The sequence below is a fragment of the Mauremys mutica genome, chromosome 12 (assembly GCF_020497125.1).
Source record: "Mauremys mutica isolate MM-2020 ecotype Southern chromosome 12, ASM2049712v1, whole genome shotgun sequence".
Classification (NCBI taxonomy): Eukaryota; Metazoa; Chordata; order Testudines; family Geoemydidae; genus Mauremys; species Mauremys mutica.
Window position 1 is genome coordinate 55611627 of NC_059083.1, and position 23143 is coordinate 55634769.

The 23143-nt window shown below is 45.6% G+C and overlaps 1 protein-coding gene across 2 annotated transcripts; it reads left to right on the forward strand.

The window, feature by feature from the left end:
- Nucleotides 1-3860: 3860 nt before the first annotated feature.
- Nucleotides 3861-17694, forward strand: LOC123345416 (zinc finger protein RFP-like). Of its 2 annotated transcripts, none has more exons than XM_044982275.1 (7): nt 3861-4368; nt 5994-6089; nt 9455-9685; nt 9917-9939; nt 10740-10855; nt 13450-13521; nt 15182-17694. In XM_044982275.1, exons 1-7 carry the CDS (start codon nt 3952-3954, stop codon nt 15697-15699), a joined length of 1473 nt encoding a protein of 490 aa, XP_044838210.1. In that variant the 5' UTR covers nt 3861-3951; the 3' UTR covers nt 15700-17694. The 2 variants fall into 2 exon arrangements, with proteins under 2 accessions (XP_044838210.1, XP_044838211.1); XM_044982276.1 differs by having other exon boundaries at nt 13450-13509.
- The last annotated feature ends 5449 nt before the right edge of the window (nt 17695-23143 follow it).

The window sequence follows — 23143 nt, forward strand, 5'->3', positions numbered from 1 at the left end:
AGGGCATTGAGGGCTGAACAGGGATGTATGAGGGGGCAGGAGGGGGGTGATTAGGGGTAAAGTGTGAGATGGGGCCATGCGGATGTGGGGCTGCTGAAGGGAGGCTGAGGGAATACACAGGAATTGGGGTAGGGGGAGAATTCTGGGGCTTAGGGGTACAGAGCTGGAATAGAGGGAAACTGTGAGGGGGGGATAAAGGGAAGGAAAGGGGGGGTGGGGAGGCTGGAGGGAGAATATGAGAGCAAGTGGAGATTGGCTGGGGAAGGGAGAGCCAGAAGGTCTGGGGAAGGGAGAGGGATGATGAAAGATACAATGGCAGCTCCCCCAGCCCATGCTGCTGTTCTCTGTTGTAGACCTTCTATATCCCCCAAGCAATCTGCTTGTAGATGTTGACATTTCAGCTGTTGGATCAGAGCTGTACGTGCACAGCCTTTTCTTCCCACAGGATCAGGAGATCTAATATTTCCTGTCTGCTCCAGGAAGGAGCATGTCTGGTGTGTACAGCTGGCAAGGTCAGCTGGGCAATTGCACACAACAATGGAGAACTGCTAGGTGCACTTGCCCAGCTAGACAATCAGGAAAAGACATTTCAAAAATTCATGTGGGTCTTTAGACGGGGATGGACTTCTGGTCCCTGTGACCCCTGGGCAGGGGTGTTCACAATTATGACCAGAGCAGTCAGTGTCAGGCATTGTGTGTCAGTGGCTGGAGCATAGGCACCGACTCCATGAGTGCTTTGGGGCTGGAACACTCAGGCAGAAAAATTAGCAGGTGCTAATTAGCTGGGCAATTAGTTAATTGGCTAATTAACAGGCAGCCCTGCTAATCAACTTCTCCTTGCTCCCAGCACCTCCCACCTGCTGCGAACAGCTGTTTCACATTGGGTGGGAGGGACTGGGAGAGAGAGGAGCAGGGACCGGGTGTGCTCGGGGGAAGGAGCGGAAAGAGGTGGGAAAGAGGCAAGGTGGGGGCAGGAAGAGGCGGGGACTTGGGGAAAGGGGTGGAGTGTGGGGGCAGAGCAGGGAGGGGAAGAGATGGGGCAGGGACTTGCAGGAAGGGGTGGAGTGGGGGCAGGGCCTGGGGCAGAGAAGGGAATCAAGCACCCCCGGCTACAGGGGAAGTTGGTGCCTATGGGCTGGAGGGCTGTTAGGGTTGAGGTAGGTAACTCAGTGTCTACACTCTCACTGTTGCCAATCTATGAACATCAGCCATGGCTCAGTGCCATTCAGGGAGTTGGTGTTACTAAGTCCATGTAACAGGGCACTTACTTCAGTGGGAGACAACGTTAGGGGCAGACCCATGCACAACTAGGCCAATGCACGGTGGCATATGTCCACCTAACTTTGTAGTGGAGACCGGGCCTGAGTAAGTTTCCCAGACCGGAAGAAGAGCTCGATGTAGCCCAAAAGCTTGTCCCTATCGCCAACAGAATTTGGTCTGATAAAAAATAAAAAATGATAAAATATTACTTCACCCTCCTTGTCTCTCTCACATTTTATTTTGATATTTTTAAAAGAAATATTTTGACTTGTCATTTTGAAATGATGTTTTGTTTCAGAAGTTAGCTAGATTTAACAAGAAAGAAAGAGAAAAAGATTTTGTTTCTGATCAAACTAAGCATATAATTCAGCCCAAAATGATTTTTTCAACTTTTTTTTGGTTGGCCCCAAACCCAAGAAATAAATATTCACCCAGCTCTACCACACAGTAACACTGGAGTCCTCCTGGCCCATCAGAATTAGGACATCAGAGGCTAGAGAATCCCATTGCATGGGCCTCATGAATTATTTTATCCTGTGTCTCAGTGACACAATTTGAACAGGGATTCTGTATCACAGAGCTAGAATGCAGGGAAGATTTTCTCATCAGTGAATGAAGCTCTGGTGAAAGTGAAGATTGGGGCCTTTTTATCAGCACTGCAAAATGTCACCTTCCTCTCTTCATAGTCCAGAGAGACCCAGATCTTCCTGGGCCTTGCAGTCAAGGGCAGGAAAGGTCACAAGGGAGGTGAGAGCCCAGTATTGACCCTGACACTACTGCACAGGTCAGATCCCCCCTTCAGGTTTAAAGGTGAATGCCCGCCTCCCCCCCACAACATTTCTCCTCACAGACTTGCTGGCAGCCCCCAGGGTCCACCAACATCCACAGCCCCTGACTGCCACCTCCCGGGGATGTGTCCCTGAAATGAACTCCTCATATCTCAGCACATAGGGAACAGGATCAAATCTCTCAGGCAGATTGTGTCCCCATGTTCCCGTCTCACACTTTTGTGATTTGCAGAAATGATGAGGTGGAGATTTGCTGTGTCTGGATCCAGAGTCACATTCACTGGGGAGACAGAGAATCAGCGCGTTAGAGGCAGAGCTCAGCCCTGGGGAAGCTGGGACCATTTCTCACACTCCCCAGCAGCGCCATTCTGGCTGGGATAGCCCCTGATTTTCTACCTCTGTGTCCCTGTCTCTCTGCTGAGACTGACCAGGGATTTAATTGCAAGTCCCTCCTCCCAGGCACTAGCGGTGCTGTTATAGCTGGGCTGGATCAAGGCCTGAGAGGTTATGGAAATTAGTGAAAAATAAGCAGAGAGAATCTGCTATTCCATAGATTTTCAGTCTGGGGATTCACTAACATATACCCACCCCGTCCTTCCCATGTTGGTAAATGGCAAGGGGGCCTTGGCTAGCACTTCTCTGCTGTGTGTGAATTTTTGCCCAGATGCTGAAAATCCTGTCACGGCCAGAATTGCTATGAGGCAAAACTAAGAAAGAATACACACTAAGGGGTATACTTCCAGCAAAGTGAATCTGTGTCTGCAACAGGACTGTTGCCAGCTCAGTCCAAATAAGGGATGCTAATAACGGGAAAGAGTGCTACATTTACTGTACTTCAGCACGGTCATTAATAGGGTAAATCTGTGTTTCTATATTATTATTTAGCAAAATAAAATAAAGGAACTTATATTGTGTGTGTATTCAGAGAGGCTTTATTAGCAAGTTAACACCACAAATGTCCCTGAAATTAGTTTGAAAGTGTTGGTCCGTGTGCCTAGCACAATGGATGCCCCATTTCTGGTTGGTCCTTTGGCACTACCATAATAAACATAATTTATATCTAAAGTTTCCTAAACAAAAGTTCCGCCTCATATTATATGCAAGGCTCCAGGAGTCTGGTGGAGGATGGGCACAGCAATAAGGATTTTGACCTTAACTGCATTTCCAAGCATTGTACTGTTTAATTGTTTGAGAAAACTACAATGTCATCCTATATTTCTGTAAGTAACGGACAGATATTCACAACATTCCCAATTTATTTACCATGAACTTAATAACAGTGTCATCCTTAGACAGAAAATATTCCATTCCTCATCAGTGTTCCTTGAGCCAATGGTTCTCAACCAGGCATACACATACCCCTGGGGGTATGCAGAGGTCTTCTAGGGGGGACATCGACTCATCTAAATATTTGCCTACTTTTACAACAGGCTGCAAAAAAAGGACTAGTGAAGTCAGTACAAACTACAATTTCATACAACTATGACTTGTTTATACTATTATACTATATACTGAAATGTAAGTACAATATTTATATTCCAACTGATTTATTTTAAATTATATGGTAAAAATGAGAAAAGAAGCAATTTTTCAGTAACAGTGTGACTGTGACACTTTTGTATATTTATGTCTGATTTTGCAGTGGAGTAGTTTTTAAGTGAGGTGAAACTTGGGGTACTCAAAACAAATCAGATTCCTGAAAGGGGTACAGTAGTCTGCAAAGGTTGAGAGCCACTGCTCTGGGCTATCGCTTTAACAACTGACTCCTTCCAGCACAGCAAGACATCATGAGTCAGATTCATGAGAGAGCCCGCCCACTTCCTGGTGCAGGGCTAGCCGGAAACCTGATTGAGCTCAGCAAAGTGCTGCACAGCTACCCAGTTACACTCCCTCACAGAGAGTCATGGCTACGGAGAACCCCGTGGAAAGCCTTCAGGAGGAAGCTACTTGTCCTATCTGTCTGGAGTATTTTAAAGCCCCAGTGATTCTAGACTGTGGGCACAATTTCTGTCGGCTCTGTGTCACCCAGTGCTGGCAGGGATCCAATGCAAACTTCTCCTGCCCTCAGTGCAGAGAAATCCTTCAACACAGAAACTTCAGGCCCAACAGGCAGCTGGCAAATGTTGTAGAACTTGCCAAACAGCTGAGCTTACAGGTAACAAAAGGAGCCGAAGGTGAGCGAGTGTGTGAGACACATGGGGAGGCCCTGAAACTGTTCTGTGAGGAGGATCAGACCCTCATCTGCATGGTGTGTGACAGATCCAAGGAGCACAGAGCTCACGCTGTGGTTCCCATAGAGGAGGCTGCTCAGGAGTACAAGGTAGGACATCATCATGTAGTGTGATAGTTACAGCTTTGGATTTTAAAGAGATGAGGTGAGTGAGGTAATATTTTTTACTGGACCAACTTATGTTTGTGAAAAAGACAAGCTTCCACAGAGCTCTTCTTCAGGTCTAGATTTTAAAGACAGTTCAATTTCATTGCAATTTGCTGATAACACTTAATTCCTCTCTCTCTATCTGCTGTTATTGTAACAGAATTTCCCAACTCTGTAACACACTGATTGCATGAAAGATTAAATAAAAGAAGTTTTCTGGAGAACAGAAACTTTTAAATGACAGCTACACTAGAGCTGGGGAAATAATTGATTTTGCAGTTCAGTGACTGACCTGAGAAACCGGAAGAAGTAATAGTTTCAGATTGACACACAACAGCATTTTTCCCTTAACCAAAATGAAAACTGGGAAAACAAATCATTTTGGGTCAAACAAAATATTTTCTTTAATCTGAAATGAAATACTTTGTTCAACCTGAAACTAAATGTTTCAATTAATTTTGAGCGCTCTTTCCCCTTTTCTTCCCCCCTTTGTAAAAAAAAAAGTTAAATCTAACTAAATTTAAAACTGAAACATCATTTTAAAATGAAAAAGTTGTAACATTTGTTTTGAAAATGTTATATTGAAACATTTTGACTTTCTGTATTTTTCCTCCTCCCCCTCCCGCCCAAACTGTTCGCCAAATGTGACCCAAATTCACAGTTTCAGTTGGCCCCAAACTGAATTTTTCAATGAATAAATTATTTACTGAAAAAAATGTCACCCAACTCTAATTCACACATCAGACGTTTCTCCAATGTATCCATCTTGCTCTATTGTATTCTGATGGTTACATTAATGCCAATAGGTAATGGAAAAGGAACTTGGTTCCATTCAATGTCTGTCTGATCAACGATTGTTTAAAATGTCATCCCTTTTGGCCTGACCTACTAGTCAAAATTTAGGGCCGATTCCATTAGGAGGAGAAATTGATAATGGAGTATTAGATGGGTGCAATCATGTTTATTTTTTTAAAAATGTACACAAAGTTCTGTTTCCCTGAACACACCAGACACAGACAACAGAAGGCAGTTTCCTTGCTCACAAGTCCAAGCCTGTTTTTCCAGCCAGCATTCTGCCCAAAACAAACTCCCTCTTTTGTCTTCCGCTCTGGGCCACGCTGTCTGTGTTTCTTTGGCTATTCTGGCTACTTTTCTCTTGTCCCCCCGTCCCCCCCTTCTGCTACACACAGACTGACACAGCTGCCATCCAATCAATCCACAGCCTCTGTGGTTGCAGTCAGTCCCAGGGAAACCCCTCAGTCCATGTGGGTAAACTTCTACTCCAGCCTCGCTGTGTTGGCCCATGACTTGGGTGGTAGCATCTGTTGTTTCAGCTATCACTAAACAAATGGACACTGAACTGCTCCCTCATTTAGCATGAATGAAAGTGGGCTAGCACAACCATAAACTTCAAAAAACTCTACAAATACCCATAGATCAAAACACACTTACAGGCAGCTACCACCCCTCTCCAGTATGACAATGCACATAGATTTTGTTCCTAAAATCCACCCTCCCACAGTAAATAAATAAACTCTCAAATAATTACAACTTTTTTTTCTACTCAGAAAAAAATTGAAACCTATTTGATGTCTCTGAAGAAAGAGAGAGAAAAACTACAGGAAATTCAAATGATGGATACACAGAGAAGCTGGGAACATCTGGTAGGTGCCAATAGTTATTAATGGATCTGACTGAAAAATTGAATTTCCATTCCATGGGAAATTCTGATATTTCAATATTTATTTTCATCTGGATCCAGGACAAAACATCAAAATATCAAAACTTCTCTTGGAGAAAGTTCAGAAAAGGTTTGATTCAGAAATACTGGCTTGTATGAGAGATTGGATGCCAGAGGGGAGACCACAGTGCAGCAGGGGAGATGCACTCCAATATTAATAGATAATACCTAGGTCTTATATAGCATTTTTCATCAATAGCTCCCCCAGGGGTCTGTTCTGGGACCAGTCCTATTCAACATATTCATAAATGATCTGGAAAAAGGGATAAACAGTGAGGTGGCAAAATTTGCAGATGATACAAAATTACTAAAGATAGTCAAGACCCAGGCAGACTGTGAAGAGCTACAAAAGAATCTCTCAAAACTATGTGACTGGGCAACAAAATGACAGATGAAAGTTAATGTTGATAAATTCAAAGTAATGCACATTGGAAAGCATAATACCAACTATACATATAAAATGATGGGGTCTAAATTAACTGTTACCACACAAAAAAGAGATCTTGGAGTCATTGTGGATAGTTCTCTGAAAACATCCACTCAATGTGCATCGGCAGTCAAAAAAGCGAACAGATGCTGGGAATTATTAAGAAAGGGATAGATAATAGGATAGAAAATATCATGTATCAAATATCATAAATCCGTGGTATGCCCAAATCTTGAATACTGTGTGCAGATGTGGACACCCCATCTCAAAAAAGATATATTGGAATTGGAAAAGCTTCAGAAAAGGGCAACAAAAATTATTAGGGGTATGGAACGTCTTCTGTAAGAGGAGAGATTAAGAAGATTGGGACTTTTCAACTTGGAAAAGAGATGGCTAAGGGGAGATATGACAGGGGTCTATAAAATCATGACTGGTGTAGAGAAAGCAGATAAGGAAGTTTTGTTAACTACTTCTCATAACACAAGAGCTAGGTGTCACCAAATGAAATGAATAGGCAGCAGGTTTAAAACAAATAAAAGGAAGTATTTCTTCACACAACGCACAGTCAACCTGTGGAACTCCTTTCCAGAGGATGTTGTGAAGGCCAAGACCATAACAGGGTTCAAAAATGAACTAGATAAATCCATGGAGGATAGTTCCATCAATGGCTATTAGCCAGGATGGGCAGGAATGCTGTCCCTAGCCTCTGTTTGCCAGAAGCTGGGAATGAGCAACAGGGGATGGATCATTTGATGATTAGGGGGTTCCAAAAAGGATGGAGCTAGACTGTTCTCAGTGGTACCAGATGACAGAACAAGGAGTAGTGCTCTCAAGTTGCAGTGGGGGAGGTTTAAGTTGGATATTAGGAAAAACTTTTTCAGTAGGAGGGTGGTGAAGCACTGGAATAGGTTACCTAGGGAGGTGGTGGAATCTCCTTTCTTAGAGGTTTTTAAGGTCAGGCTTGACAAAGCCCTGGCTGGGATGATTTAGTTGGGTTTGGTCCTGCTTTGAGCAGGGGGTTGGACTAGATGACCTCCTGAGGTCTCTTCCAACCCTGATATTCTATGATTCTATTCTATGATCTGTTCATTCCCTCTGAGGCACTGGCCACTGTCAGAAGACAGGATACTGGGCAAGATGGACCCTTGGTCTGACCCAGTATGGCCATTTTTATGTTCTTAAGCTCTTTACAAAGGAGGTCAATATCATAATCCTCATTTTGGCACAAGGTGGGTAAGTGACTTGCCAAGGTCACCAAGGAGCAGAGATAGGAACAGAACCCAGGTCTTCTGACTCCCTGTCCAATGCCCTGTCCACTGGAATGTCAACCTGAGCTGAAAGTATACTACAGCACCGTAGCTACGCTGGCATAACCCCAGAGGGTATGTCTGTCCAGCAGTGTAGGCCTAGGGATAGTGAGACTCAAGTCAGCTGACCTGTATCAAGGAACCCCAGGCTTAAGTGTCTACACTGCATTTTAACCCTAGGCTAACAATTTGCTGACTCATGCATGAACCTAGGGCTCTGGCATCCACACTGCTGTGCATAGGCAGGGCCTGAGTCAAAGTAACACTATCCCAGAGTGCTTAGCACCCCCCCCCCCGTGGTGACACTCTAGCCCTAGGAATGTAGTGCACTGTGGGAAAACTCTACTGCCCACCCTATTTCCTAAGTGTGGCACTGCTGTTGATGGGACTTAGGTGCCCACAAGGAGCACATGAGTACATACATAGCATAATTGGCTCCTCTGGTGGCTTTCTCAGTAGAATGTCTGCAGTGGGAGAAGGTTTTATACTGAACTACCATCTAATCTGAGAATTGGGCTCTCTGGCTCTAGGCAGAGTCACGCTGTCAGGAAAATGCCCATGTGCCCCTGTGCTGAGGCTAATTAGGATATCAGGCTCCAGGGCTGTCAAACTAGTAAGATGAAACTTTGCAATTCTTAATGTTTAAAGTGGGCTGTCCAGTGAAGAGGTTTTTGTTTGTTTGGTTTTTTATTTATTTGTCTCTGTTTATTTTGAAGTTTGACATAAAATGAAAGTATCTGAGGGAAAACACACCCACCCGCCCCCAGCTGGCTGCTGCTGGCTGCAGAGCAGTGAAGTGCATCCCCAGGGCTTTGGGTGCAGTGTGCTCCACCACACCTTGGGATGCAGGGATAAGGGATCCCCGGGAGGCTGTGTGGAAGTTTTGGGGCTCACCACCCTGAAAGGGCATATTGGCCTGGGACCCACACAGCCCCAGAGGGGCCAGAGAGTGGAGTGAGGACCAAGCACCTGCCCCTGCTGTCCACCCCCCAGTTGCAGCAGAGAGAAAGGTAAGAGAAATGTAGAGTAGCTGTCTGTTCTTTGTGGGTTTTTCTCTGTGTGGGGTGGGGTGAAGAGGGGGAATCAGTTTCTGTGTGTTTGGTGGAGTCTCTCTCTCTCTCTCTCTCTCTCTCAATATGGTTTGTAAAAACAATGAGGATCCTGTCTTCATACTTACAATATTGCTGGTTTTTCATCTGTTTGTTCTATTGGTTTTTCGTTCTCCCCTGGCCTCTCTCCAAAGTCCCTGTCAATATTGGCTGAACCCCACTCCTTGCTGCCCAGTACCTGGATCTCCAGAAGGCAATGGGCACAGAAATTCCTCCTCATGTGAGACACAAAAACCTTCCTTCGAAGGGAAATAGGGTCCAAACTGGAACCTGTGGGAAAATCTTCTCCCTTGTGACCACAGGGCACATTCAAGTGTCAGGTGTTGAATTCTCAGGGGTTGCAGTGAAATGCTCCTTCCCTCACGCCCAGGGCTTTATGACCTGACCCATGACTCCTCTCTATGACCCTGACCAGCCTCTCTCTGTTTCTTTTTGTCTATTACAGAAACAGACAGAAGCTGAGAGGCAGAAGATTATGTCTGAGTTTGAGCAGCTGCATCAGTTCCTGAGAGAACAAGAGCGACTCCTGCTGGCCCGACTGGCAGAGCTGGACCAGGAGATTGTGAAACTGCAGGATGAAAATGTCACCAAACTCTCCAAGGAGATTTCCCGTCTCAGTGAGCAGATCAGTGAGCTGGAGGGGAAGTGCCGGCAGCCAGCCAGTGAGTTCCTGCAGGTGAGGGACATTATAAACCCCTCTCAGATCCCTACACAGGGAGGGAAGGTTCCTGAATCATGAGCCTTGGAAAATAAATGTATCAATTTGTTTAAAACTGCAAACTTTCTCCTAAAAACTCCCTCTGGAACGGAAGTGGTAACGGTACAGTGAGTCCCCTCCAGAGCAGGAGGAATGCCCAGTGTGGGGCATGTGGGACTGAGTTCCCTTTTTTCTCTCTCTCCCCTCTAGGACATCAGGAGCACCATGAGCAGGTACGTGGCTCCTTCTCACTCCCCCTCACGCTTCTTGGCATTGGAAAGGGGCTCGGGAACCTTATTAGCACATCTCCCCAGGGCACAACAGCACCATGTGTGTGGCAGGGTCACACTGCAGAGACCAATCTCCCTGTGTTGACCCTTAACCCCAGGGTGTTACCCTTTTATACAGGACTGGAGTCCTAGGAGAAGGGTTATTACCCTAAACATGGAAATGTCCATCTCTGGGGGACTGGCTGCCTCAGGAGTCTGGGGATGGAATACGGGTCTTTCATTACCTTTCACAGTCACTGGCTATTCTTTTGTACAGGTCAGCAGTGATCAGAACATTTGCCACCTAATTTATGGTTTGGTGACACAGGTGAAATCATTTCAGGAATGGGTGATTGGGGCTGTCAGACCAGTTCCTATTGGGCAGATGCCCACCATGCAATAAATACAAGAACATGGGAATATCCTGGCTCACAGAAGATGAAAGCCAAGGACTGAACTAGCCAGGGAGACAACTCCCCTCTCATCCCTAGAGCTTGTCTCCAGGTCAGTGCTGAAGCACATCAGTGGCCACTATGTAGAAAGCTTGTGCTGCCATTGCCTGGGCTGTGCCTGCTCAGAGGCTGGATAAGTTTGTCAACCCAGGGGGTTTTCTGGCAGAGCTCCAGTGATATAACCATACACATATACTTCTAGAAAATTCCCCACATAGACAGGTCCTCAGACTCCAGGTCCTCAGCCCAGCTGCTGTAACTAGCGTGTAGTAATAAAATCACACACACAAAAAAATTTTCTTTTCTCTCTAGGTCTGAGGAGGGGCAGTTCCAGCAGCTGCTGGAGGCTTCTTCTGAGCTGGAAAGGAGCCTCAGCCATTTCTGTCAGAAAAACATTGCTGTAAAGTTGACTCTGAACAAACTGAAAGGTACCGAGAAGGGAACTAGGAGGGAATATTGAGAGGAGTCTCTGTGACTGTAGGAGGAAACAACCGCCACTTCACAGCAGCCAGCAGAATAATCCCAAATTAGTTACTCAGCCACATTCTACAGAGAGGGACGAACAGCCCTTCTCCTGCAGTTCAAAACTACAGGCTCAGGTTGCTGTGCCTCCTGGATCGGGGCTAAGAGACTCCCTAATGGGCTGGGGTCTGTCTAAAGTGCAGCCCCAAGTGGAGCTGCCTATAGGTAACAGCGCTGCCCAGAATCAGTGCAGCAAAGTCCCCTTTGGCCTGGGCCTGCCCCTTCTGCTGGGCTGTGTGACTGTCTTAGCCGGTTCCTGCACAAGGGCAGTTCTCATCTGTCCAGAGCTAGGCTTTTTTCCCTATTTACAATGCAGTGTAAATGGGCCCCGGTGGGAAGGAGAATCCTTCCACAGACAGGTTTCCCACTGCTCCCAAACAGCCCTGTGTTCCCCAGGGCCTGCAGGCCCCAATCTGGGCTGGTCCAAAGGGCTGTGAATCCACTGCTAACTCCTTGGGAAATAGTAACAGACAGAAGCTAATTACAAACTAACTGGGGCAAATCCTGGTTCCTTCCACAGTGGTAATGGGTATTGGGGAGTGAACGTATCTGTCCAATATCCCTGTGTTTAAAGGCTAATCTCCTAACTTTAAATTGAAAAATGTGTCGTGCTTTGTGTCTCAGTTTTCCCATCTTTAAAATGGGGATAATTATAACTGCTTGGGAATCAGTTTCAAAAAATGTCCCAATTCAAGAACATAAGAATGGTTCTACTGGGTCAGATCAAAGGTCCATTTAACCCAGTATCCTGTCTACTGACAGTGGCTAGTGCCAGGTGTCCCAGAGGGAATGAACAGAACAGGTAATCATCAAGTGATCCATCCCCTGTTGCTCATTCCCAGCTTCTGGCAAACAGAGGCTAGGGACACCATTCCTGCCCATCCTGGCTAATAGCCATTGATGGACCTATCCTCCATGAATTTATCTAGTTCTTTTTTGAACCCTGTTATGGTCTTGGCCTTCACATCATCCTCTGGAAAGGAGTTCCACAGGTTGACTGTGCGTTGTGTGAAGAAACACTTCCTTTTATTTGTTTTAAACCTGCTGCCTATTCATTTCATTTGGTGACCCTAGCTCTTGTGTTATGAGAATTAGTAAACAACACGTCCTTATCTGCTTTCTCTACACCAGTCATGATTTTATAGACCTCTATCATATCTCCCCTTAGCCGTCTCTTTTCCAAGCTGAAAAGTCCCAGTCTTCTTAATCTCTCCTCTTACAGAAGCCGTTCCATACCCCTAATAATTTTTGTTGCCCAATTCCAATATATCTTTTTTGAGATGGGGTGACCATTCAAATAAAATTGTGGAAAAAATAAGTATCATAGTTGTCAAAATGTTTCATGTTGACATTTTTTAAAGGAAAATTTGAAGTGACCTTTTGTTGTATAATTTCAGCTGATTTAGACTAAAAAAAAGTTAGAAAAACGGTGGAAATTAAAAAGGAATTGTTTGGGAACTTTCAAAATGAAACATTTTGATTCGCCTGAACTGATTTTTTTCCCCCTCTTTTGAGTTACCAAATATTTTTAAGACTTCAATTTTTTGTCCCAATTTGAGATGGAGAAAAGTTTTGAACTCTCTAAAATATTTGAAAGATGGGAAAACTACTTTCTGCTCAGTTCTAGGGATAATTCTGTTCCACAGTGGGGACAAGAGTGAGATGTAATAATTGAGGGAATTTATAAAAGAAAATATCAGTCCTTTCTACACCATAAAGAAGCAGCCATGTTTGAAGAAAAAAAACCTAGTCCTTAATCTCTGTGAGCCTCACTTTCCCTGTCTTTAAAAATTGAGATGCTGTCTCTTTGGATGGTGGTGTAACTTGCTGAGTGACAGTAAAGTGCACTGACATGCTGTTGTGACAGTTGCTAGCTTGGCCAACACAGCATGGATTGAACTAGGGCTCCAGAGCTAAAATCATGAGTGTCGAGAACTTTATCTGTGGAGCCAAGCTTTCTACCTGAGTTTTGTAACAAACTCACATCCCCTGTAGATCAGAGGTGGGACACACCACATTTACCAGTGGGTTATATACTTCTGCTCAACAGACAAAGCTCATCTCAAACAGCTGAGGTCCCCAATGCTTCAAACCCAGATAAGTCCCTTCTTACGTGAAAGCCACTATTGTGGCCAACCCTGGGGAATCAAACCAAGCACCCTCAGCTGAGCACAGGAATCGCTACATCTTGAACTAAGGAACTCGCTGGGGTTGTCACAGACTTGCATTTTCTGTGGATTGGGCACGTACAGAGACAAAACACACTGACCACTGGGTTACACTGCCATCAGAGGGAAAAGGCAAAGTTTCTGATCAGTTTTAACCTAGCCACACTAGAAAAATGGGTGTGGCTCTTTCTTCACTGCTTTGTCTGTCTTTATGTTTGGCTCTATCGGTTTCTCTGTCATAACTAAAATGCAGTTATGTTAACAAAGAGCAGTGACACCCCATAAACATGATAGCATGAAGTCTTGTCTCTTTCCCCTGTTCTTTCCACTAGAAGTTCTGCCATTGGAATTGAAGACAGGAAAGGGGAAATCCATGGGATCAGATGGCAAGGGTACGTTTCCAGGTGGAGTTGCTATTATTGTTGTTGTTTGTTTATTTATTACTAAATTAGAAGGAAGGACACTTCCCCAAAATAATATCTTTGTTTACTTGTGAAAGAAAGAAAGAAAGATAGAAAATTACACAGCACACTAAAACAGTATAAAAATGATTAGATTCTAAGGAAATCGCAAGCTAAGATTACATCACTAGTTTGTCACACGTTCGTCGCACATTTGCTCATGTAGGCCGAGCTCTGTCTGCTATCCAGTTTTTCTGTTCAAATAGAGGCTTGGCCATTGGGGCTAGCCAGGATGGCTAGGAGGATGTGGCTGGGGCGCAGAGGAAGTTAGGGGCCCAGCTAGTGGGGTCTGGCCAGCGCGGGGAGGGAATGAAGCAGGGCCGCCCAGAGGATTCAGGGGGCCTGGGGTCTTTGGCAGCGGGACCCCCACCACTGAATTGCCACCGATGACCCGGCACTTCGGCGGCGGGTCCCGGAGTGGAAGGACCCTCCACCGCTGAATTGCCGCCAAAGACCTGGAGCGGAAGAAGCACCAGGGGCCCGGAGTGAGTGAAGGACCCTGCTCCAGGGTCCCTAAAAAACTCTCATGGGGGCCCCTGCGGGGCCAGGGCCTGGGGCAAATTGCCCCACTTGTCCCCCCCCTCTGGGCGGCCCTGGAATGGAGACTCCAGCTAGAGGGCCTGGACAGTGTGAGGTGAGACCCACCTATGGAGTGTGTGGGGGGGGAGGGTTGACTGGAGTGGCAAGTTAGGGGCATGGCTGGGGTGGCTGGTCAGAGTGGGACTGAGGGGCATGGCTGGAAATTTGAGACCAGATGAAGGTGAGGGTACCAGCTTGGGGGTGGTGAGGGCACTGGCTGGACTGGGCAGGCAGGAGGCCTTGCTTGGGGAGCTGGGTACAGTGAGGGCAAGGGACCTCCCTGTGGGAATGGGTTGTACTGGGGGAAAGGGGCCCAGCTGGGCATACAGCTCAGCCTACATAAGCAATGCAGTGTGAGACCTCCCTAGCAGCTACCTGTCATACATTTAGCTGGCAGCAGGGGGAGCCAGAGATCCCTCTGCCCACATCATGCTGGGCCTCTGTGGGCCTGACTTTAGTGGAAATTGGACTTTTCCAGTTTTCTGATTGTCCCCAAAGTCAGCAGGGTTCTTCCTGTTTGTGCCTCAACCAGGCCCATCTGGAACTGATCAGGTGTTGTCCAAAGCTGTCGTGTGACAGGCACAGAAATACCTCATTGAGTTTAATGGGGGCCTGGCTTCATTGTACCCCCAAAATCCTGACATCAGCCTGAGCAGCCAGTTGACACACAGCCAATACACAGAAAAAATCTCACCGACAGGCCCCCAAACACCCTTTACTCTGCCCCGGCGCTGCTCATGGACATTTCTGGGTGGGATTGTCAGGAGCATCTAAGGGAGTTGGTAGCACAAGTCAAGTCCCAATGGGCCTTGTGCCCCTAACTCCCTCAGGTGTTCCTGAAAATCCCACCCCAGATTCCTTTTTCATATTTATTGAGGAAAATGGAGTAGAGAGGCCACTCAGAACTGTCGCACCTTTTCCCCTTCCCCTGGTTTGAGGGGCTTTCCCTCCAGAAACTTCCCTTGGGGCTGGGCTTTCCTGCGAGGACTGTGCTCTTCCTGAAGTGTTCTGCTTCTCTCCCCAGTGAGTGTGACTCTGGATCCAGACACAGCTCATCCCCAGCTTCTCCTGTCTGTGGATCGGAAAATTTTGACCTGGGGCGTCATACGGCTGAACCACCCTGAACATCCCCAGAGATTTGATTTGTCTCCTTGTGTGCTGGGCTGTGAGGGATTCACCTCAGGGAGACATTGCTGGGAGGTGGAGGTTGGGGATGGGACAGCCTGGGCTGTGGGGGTGGCCAGAGAGTCTGTGAAGAGAAAGGAGGAGCTCAGTCCTGCCCCTGAGGGGGGGATCTGGGCTGTGCAGAGGTGGGGGTTCCAGTTCCAGGCTCTCACCTCACCTTCAACCCCCCTGTCTCTGAGCAGCATCCCCAGCAGGATCCAGGTGTCTCTGGACTGTGAACAGGGGCAGGTGGCATTTTTCAATGCTGATAGCGAGGACCCGATCTTCACTTTCCCATCAATCTCATTCACGGGGGAGAGACTCCGCCCTTTCTTCTGGGTCTGGGGTGTAGGTTCCCAGCTCACTCTCTATTCCTGAGGCACCCGGTGGCACATGGCTCCCAGTCTCATGAAATGAGCTGCTCCAGCCTCTGATATCCTAGTCTCTTTGGCCCCACGTTCCTGCAGAGACGTTTAAATGCAAAGTGAACAGACCAGAGAAGCTGCTGTCTCTGCCCCATCGTGTCTCTCCTGCTTGTCTCTGTCTCTCTCCCTCTGAGGGACCATGACAGCCCTGCAAGGACTGGAAAATGGGGGTTCACAGCTTGCCTGTCTCTGAAGGGGGCAGGGCAGTTTCCAGGAGCCCCAAGACTTGTATGACTCTGTGGTCCCACAAAAGAGAACATGCCTGCCATGTGAAGGGAACCTGGTCATGGCTGTAATGCATTCCTCAAACTGTGACCTGCAGAGAGCTGTCTGGCTCCTCCCCCTTGTTTTCAGCTCCTGTGTTGCATTCAAATAGCCTTAGGATTCCTTTCCCAAGTGAGCAATTGCTGTGGTTGTCCCAGGGATGTTGAGGAGAGGGGAGGTGGGCCCTGCAGAGAGAAGATGGTCTGTGAGTCACTATATCTACTGGGGGTGGGTGTACACTGTGTTTAGCCTCACAACACTTCTGTGAGGTGGGGAAGTGCTGTTACCCCATTTCAGAGAGCAGAACATACAGCACAGAGCACATAAATGACTTGCCTGAAGTCACACAGGAAGACTGTCACAGAGCAGGGAATTGAACCTGGGTCTTCCAAATGAACAGCTAAACCACCAGACTAGCCTTCTTCTCTGCATTAGGAGCCTGGGAAAGGAGGATAAAGATAAAGCTACATGCAGGGAAAATACATCAGTAAAGTTTGTCTAATGAGTCTCTCACTGACCCTCCCCACAATCATTGGGCCAGCCCTGTGCAGAGTCAGGTGATCACAGTGGACAGGAACTGAGTACATGGTGGGAATGAAAATAGATTATTTTTTCAGGCCTGCTCTGAAATTCTCAGGCTGCCTCTGAATGCCCAGCTCAGCTCTGTGCTCAGCTTTCGGGCCCCACTGCCTTCCCCTCTCCTGGTCTGTATGTGTTCCCTAGATAAACTTCTCCACCAGGAACCTGCTGTTTCTAAACAGATTCCTTTGGAGGAAGAGATGAGAAACAGACACACACTCATCTCTCCATCACTCACAAGCTCTACAACTCCCTGCTGCTTCTCTGGTGGGGATCTAGGTGCTGTAAATACACATCATGAGAGACAGCTCCTAAGGGAAAGAGCTTACAGTCTAAATATTAACAGTAATAACAGTAATAATAATAATGATGATTTTGAAGATGTCAGGAGCAACTTCATGTCTAAGGCCTTCCACTTAAAGCAGGTATTCAACTTCCATTCAGTGAGAAAAGTGCAGATTTTCTCCCCAAAAATTACAGCACTTACCCTGAGAGTACAGAACACATCACCTGAGAACTTACAAGTAAATTTGTTAATGCCTTTAGGAATTAACATTAAAAATGGGTCTGTTCAGGTATTTAGCACTGACTGTCAGACCTTGCCATGTAGTGATACCATTCCTAGCCCCATACAATCATAATTAATTACATAAGTTTTACCAGCATCAGTGGTCGTGTGCATAGCGCTATGTCAGCGGGAGATGCTGTCCCACCACCATAGCTACTGCTGCTCAGTGAGCTGGTTTTATTATGTTGACGGGTGAGTTCTCTCCCATCAGCATAACATGGCTACATGAGCACTCTCACGGCACAGCTGTATCGGTGCAGCTGTGCTGCTGTAAGCATCTGTGGTGAGTAATGAAGGCTGGGGGAGGCTAAGCCTCCCCGAGCTTTGAGCTGCCAGGGCAGGGGGCAGGTAGTGTCAGATTATCCCAGGGGCCCTGGCCAATTTGGGCCCCTGAAAAAATTTTCCCCCACCAAGGCCCCAGGGCTGGAGGAGCTCTCGCTCCCTGCCACAGTCCCCAGTCAAGGCACAGAACTTTTCTGGTCTCAAGGCTGCAGCGGAGAGGGGAGTTGGGAGGGAAGGAGAGAGCAAGGAGCAGAGCATCAGGGGAAGAGGTGGGGTGGGGTTGGAACAGGGGCAGGGGAGGGGTGGGGGCATGGATAGAAGGGGTGCGGCCCTGGCCAGAAGAGGTGAGACAGGGGGCTATCCTCCCCAAGGGAGCAGTTTCCCCCCCACCCATGTTTATAAGTGTAGACATGGGAGTTTTTCAAAAGCATCTTTTAAAAAATGACTTAGGGCTGGATTTTCAAAGGTATTGAGTACCTGAAGATGCAGCTAGGGGTCTAGTGGGGTTGTCAAAGCAGGCTGCAGGGCTAAAAATAATAATTTAGACATTCCGGCTTGGGCTGGAGCCTGAGATCTGAGACTGTCCTCTCACATCAGGTTTCAGAGCCCGGGCTTCAGCCCAAACCTGAACCACGATATTGTTATTTTAGCCCCAAAGTAGAGCCCCATGAGCCCAAGTCAGTTGACCTGAGCGCTAAGACTTGCTGACACGGGTCTTCATTTGCAGAGTAGGTGTATCCTGACTCTTCTTAGACTCTGACGGCCTGGGAAGGGGCAAACCTGTCCCTTAACACGGGAGATTTACCCATCTCTGTGGAATTGAACAGGACCCTCTAGCTTGTACAGAGGAGTAATGTGGTGAGATTTGTAAATGGCTAATCACCCCAAAACAAACACTTCCCTCTCTTCTGTGTCACCCTGGCTGCTCTGTCTTATTTAGTCTGGGCAAGCTACCCTGACTCCCTCAGACAAAAGATGTGTGGAGTTAGTTACATTTTCTCTGTCTATGCCACAAATTGTTCCTTTTCCTTCTTTGTGGTGTTGGAACCTTTAAAACCGAAATACATTTTCTGGGTGTTTTCTGGAGCAATCCAGACTGGGCAGAGAGTCATGATTTCTGAGTATAATTAACCCTCACTTAGGATCTCTTGGTTGAATTCTTCAATGGCAGGATTTTTTTTTTTTACACCTGGGGCACATTCTTAAAATGGGTTTCCAGTCAAACAGGACTGACCCATCCTAAACAAAGGAATGTGCTTTCTCCATGGGCAATTAATTCTACAGTATGTTGAAAGATACTCTGAGAAATCACTTACATAGCAGGTATACAAAGCTAGCCATCAGCTCTCCTGAGCTGGTTTGTGAAAGCAGCTGAGTAACTGGATAGTTACAGGTTTCAGAGTAGCAGCCATGTTACAGTAATTCCAGTCAATTAGTATGAGAGGAGCGGAATCCTTAAAGAACCACCCACAGTTCTACTGAGCTGCAAGGGTTGGCAGCAGGAGACTCAAATTTTCAAGTTCCTCCATTTGGCTGAAGATAACAGCAGTGTTGAGAAATCTGTTTTTGGTTCAGTGGCAGTTCAGAACAAAAATCAGTTCGGATCCAACTAGTCGGTCTTTTCTGGAATTTTCAGTGAATCAAAAAATTCCACATTGGGACTATTCCTGAGATACAAGCTTGGGTGCCTCACACACCAGGTGAGTGCCATAGCCGCTGGGCAAAATGGGGATGGGGTAGGGGTAGTATGAATTCCTCTGGCCTTTTTGTGCATGAGCAGAACTATTTGTGTGAAATCTGCAAATAGTGTCATGTGAACTGAAATGGCATATTTTTCAAAAAAAAATTTCGCCATGCTGTAATCCCAAGTAGGTGGCGAATAGCACTGCACATTGTTCCCAAGTCAGTGATGATTACTAGAAGTGTCAGTCTTTCCATAGCTTTAGGAATTGGACCAGGATTTAAATATGGAACACATAGAAAACAAATTCATGATATTTACATAGTTGTATGCACCACAAGCTCACAGTGCTGTCCAGGAAATAACTTTTCACAGAGAGAGCCAATTTTTCAGACTATTGACACCTGTGTTTTCTTTCCCTGGTGGTGTTAACGTCATAGAGTACATGAAGGGTTTTTCTTTGTTTTATTTTGTTTTGAAATTAACATAATCATGTACTCACAGGAACCCAGGCTGGTGAGTCAAGTGGGCTCAGTGGTACCCAGTTCCATGTGGCACCCGGGGTGGTGGGGGGTAAGGGGGAAGAACCTGTCACAGTGGCCAGACAACAAAATGACATCCAGGCTCTGTGTTCTGCAGTCCTATCACACAGAGATCGGGAAGGGCAGTGTGTTGTTGCTCAGTAGATCAGTCCACCTGGATAGAGTGGCTGTGCTGCTGAGGTCCATGTGGTGACGATCCTTTTTCTGTTGGTTTTGTTTTGTTTTGATTTTATATACATAAAATTATATATTTTATATAACACATAACAAACTACACATAAAGTTCTCATCATATATTAACCATTTGCTACCAAACCTTAGCTATACTTGAAACATTAAATTATGCATGTAATATGAATAGTTAAAATATAAATAAATGTGAATTATACAATTTACAAAATCTGTTTATAAAAATCCAACTTATTAAAGAAAAACTATGAAGTTAAGATAAAGAATAAAAGCAAAGTTCAGAGAAGAAGGGTAAATATTGGGAGGGAAGGAAGAGAGTAGAGAGGAGGCAGGAGCAAGGGGGCAAGGGGCTTGCATTTTATAGAATCATTCGGATACTTTTAGCATCCCATAGCTCTGAGAATTCCTCTGGGGTATTTCTGTTCCAGAGTACAATTCTTTCCATGGTGGCCAAGCTTACAATGTCTATGCTCCAGTTTTCAATTGTTGGTTGCTTTTGGGATTTCCATATTTGCAGTATTAGTCTTTTAGTAGTATCAGAGGGGTAGCTGTGTTAGTCTGGATCTGTAAAAGCAGCAAAGAGTCTTGTGGCACCTTATAGACTAACAGACGTTTTGGAGCATGAGCTTTCGTGGGTGAATAGCCACTTTGTCGGATGCATGTAGTAGAAATCTCCAGGGGCAGGTATATATAAGCAAGCAAGAAGCAGGCTAGAGTCTTTTAGTAATTATTAGTGCTCTGCTTAGCCAAAGTTTTTTCAGATTTATTCAGCTTCCAATTAAAATCCATTAGGTTTAAAATTACGTGTTTAGCTTGTAACACAATTGTATTTTATAGAGAAAAAATAACTCTGCAGTTAAGTTCTGCCCAAAACATATAGGAGCATTCCCAGAGCATATGGGTTACATTAGCACATGCTGAATGAGAGCACTAACATTTGTCGGACTTAGTGGCACCTCTTTTGAACAGTCAGAGAGGGATCCAATGCATCTTCCATATCATTTTCTGCTGGATTAATCTTAAACAGAGGTCCAAGAAGCAGTTCAGAGCGCTGGCTAAAATTTGTTTCCATTGGTTAGCAGAGAATAATTGGTCTATTCCTCCTCCCATTTCTTTTTTAGAATATCTGTGTTTAATTTAAATTTGCTGGCCAAGTGTGCATAAAGTGTTGCCATAGATATTGGCAATTTGGGTAATATTGGGAAGAAAAGAAGGCAACTGAGGTGAGTCGGGGTAGCAAAGGTATCAGGGCCATACCGATGGGAGATGGCGTGTTTAAGTTGGATGTATTGCCACTCTTTGTTAGACTCCTGATAGAACCTTTCTTTTAAGATTGTAAAAGGGAGGAAGGTGTCATTTTGAATACATTGACTGATGGTCAAAATCCCAGTCCTAATCCAATCTGGCCAAATGATGGGGTTGCTGGTTAGACAGAGTTTCGAGATACCCCAGACTGAAGCCCTGGGATGCAGAAGGAAGACAGGCTCAACTCCTAAGTCTTAAGAAATTTCTTTGGCAGCAGTGATGGCCCAAAATTGGAAGTCAGTGATCTGGTTTGCTAGTTTTTGCACCTTGTGTTGAATTCCTTGACATCAGTGCTCATGCGTGACACTGTCATATTTCCCAAGGAGTTTCACCAAACCAAGGAAATTACTGTTATATTCAGTGAGCAACTTATACGACGAGCCACGGAAAGGCAAGGAGGAGGGTAATTGAGATCAAACACGTTCCTCCAGTGCTGCATTTCTTCATTAATAATGCACTGGTTTTCTGCATCTATGCATGTATTCAGCTTGAGCTTGGACTTGACCTCCATCCATTTGGTGTAGGCTGTAAAATGGCCAGGTGACTTTTCATGTTGATTCAGAGCATCAGCCAAGTCATGCCAGTAATTGTACCCAGAAAGTACAAGGAACAATTTGGCATTTTTGTCAAACATTTTGCAACAAAAACAGAACACTTAGTCAGTTGATTTTGAGTAAACTAGCCAACGCTGATCCAGTTTATCACCATTCTTGAGCACTCTTTTGCAGTGTGACTTAGAGACATGAGACTTCTGCTCATTTACTAGAAATGTCATATCTGGGGTTGGACTAGATGACCTCCTGAGGTCCCTTCCAACCCTGAGATTCTATGATTCTCAATCTTGTCTAGCCTGTTCAAAATTGTATGATCAATATCAGCAGAGTTTAGGATTGCCAGCCATGAAGCAGGATCTGATGTATCGATTTGTAGTTTGTAATTTTTTTTCACTGCTGTTTCTGTCATCATGTGAGGCTGGTTCTTCTTTATGGTTTCTCTCCTTTTCATGTAAACCAGATTTTTCTTTGTTGTTACTCTTCTTTTCATGGGAGCCATTCTTCTTTATCATCACTCTCCTTTATGCCGCCAGGAAAACTAGACAATTCTCCATCACTTTCCTCACATTTCCATTCCTTATCTTCAGGTATATCTGCTAATTCCTTAGTAACAGGACTTCCATCATTTATGCTTCACTCCTCAGTTTCTTCTGCACTGGGACAATCACTACTGCCTAAAGCTCGGTCTATGTTATTCTGTTTCAGATACTTTCTCATCAAATTTGCCCCTTGCTGCATACTAGAATACAACTGAGCTTTTTGCTTCCTATATTGAGCTCCTGATGGCTTCTTCGGGTTCAGCTTTTATTTTACTTTTGGGATGGGGGGAGCCTATACAGGAGAGATGAGCTCCACCTAAACCAAAGTGGAACCAGACTGCTGGCACTAAACATTAAAAAGGTTGTAGAGCAGTTTTTAAACTAGGAGATGGGGGAAAGCCGACTGCTGCAGAGGAGCATGTGGATTGGACACAGACTTCTCTTAGAGGAGAGTCTGATGATAGAGAATCTCCAGATTATAGTCAGTAGCAGAGGACAGAAGAGGATAATATAAGGGCTGGATCAGATGATAAACAATCACATAAAAAAGAATCTGGCACATCAGAAAAGGGCAGACAAATAAACAGTGACAAGTTTTTAAAGTGCTTGTACACAAATGCCAGAAGTCTAAATAATAAGATGGGTGAACTAGAGTGCCTTGTGATGAAGGAGGATATTGATATAATAGGCATCACAGAAACCTGGTGGACTGAGAGCAATCAATGGGACACAATCATTCCAGGGTACAAAATATATCGGAAGGACAGAACAGGTCAGGCAGGGGAAGGAGTGGCACTATATGTGAAAGAATGTAGATTCAAACAAAGTAAAAATCTTAAGCGAATCCACATGTTCCATAGAATCTCTATGGATAGAAATTTCAAGCTCTAATAA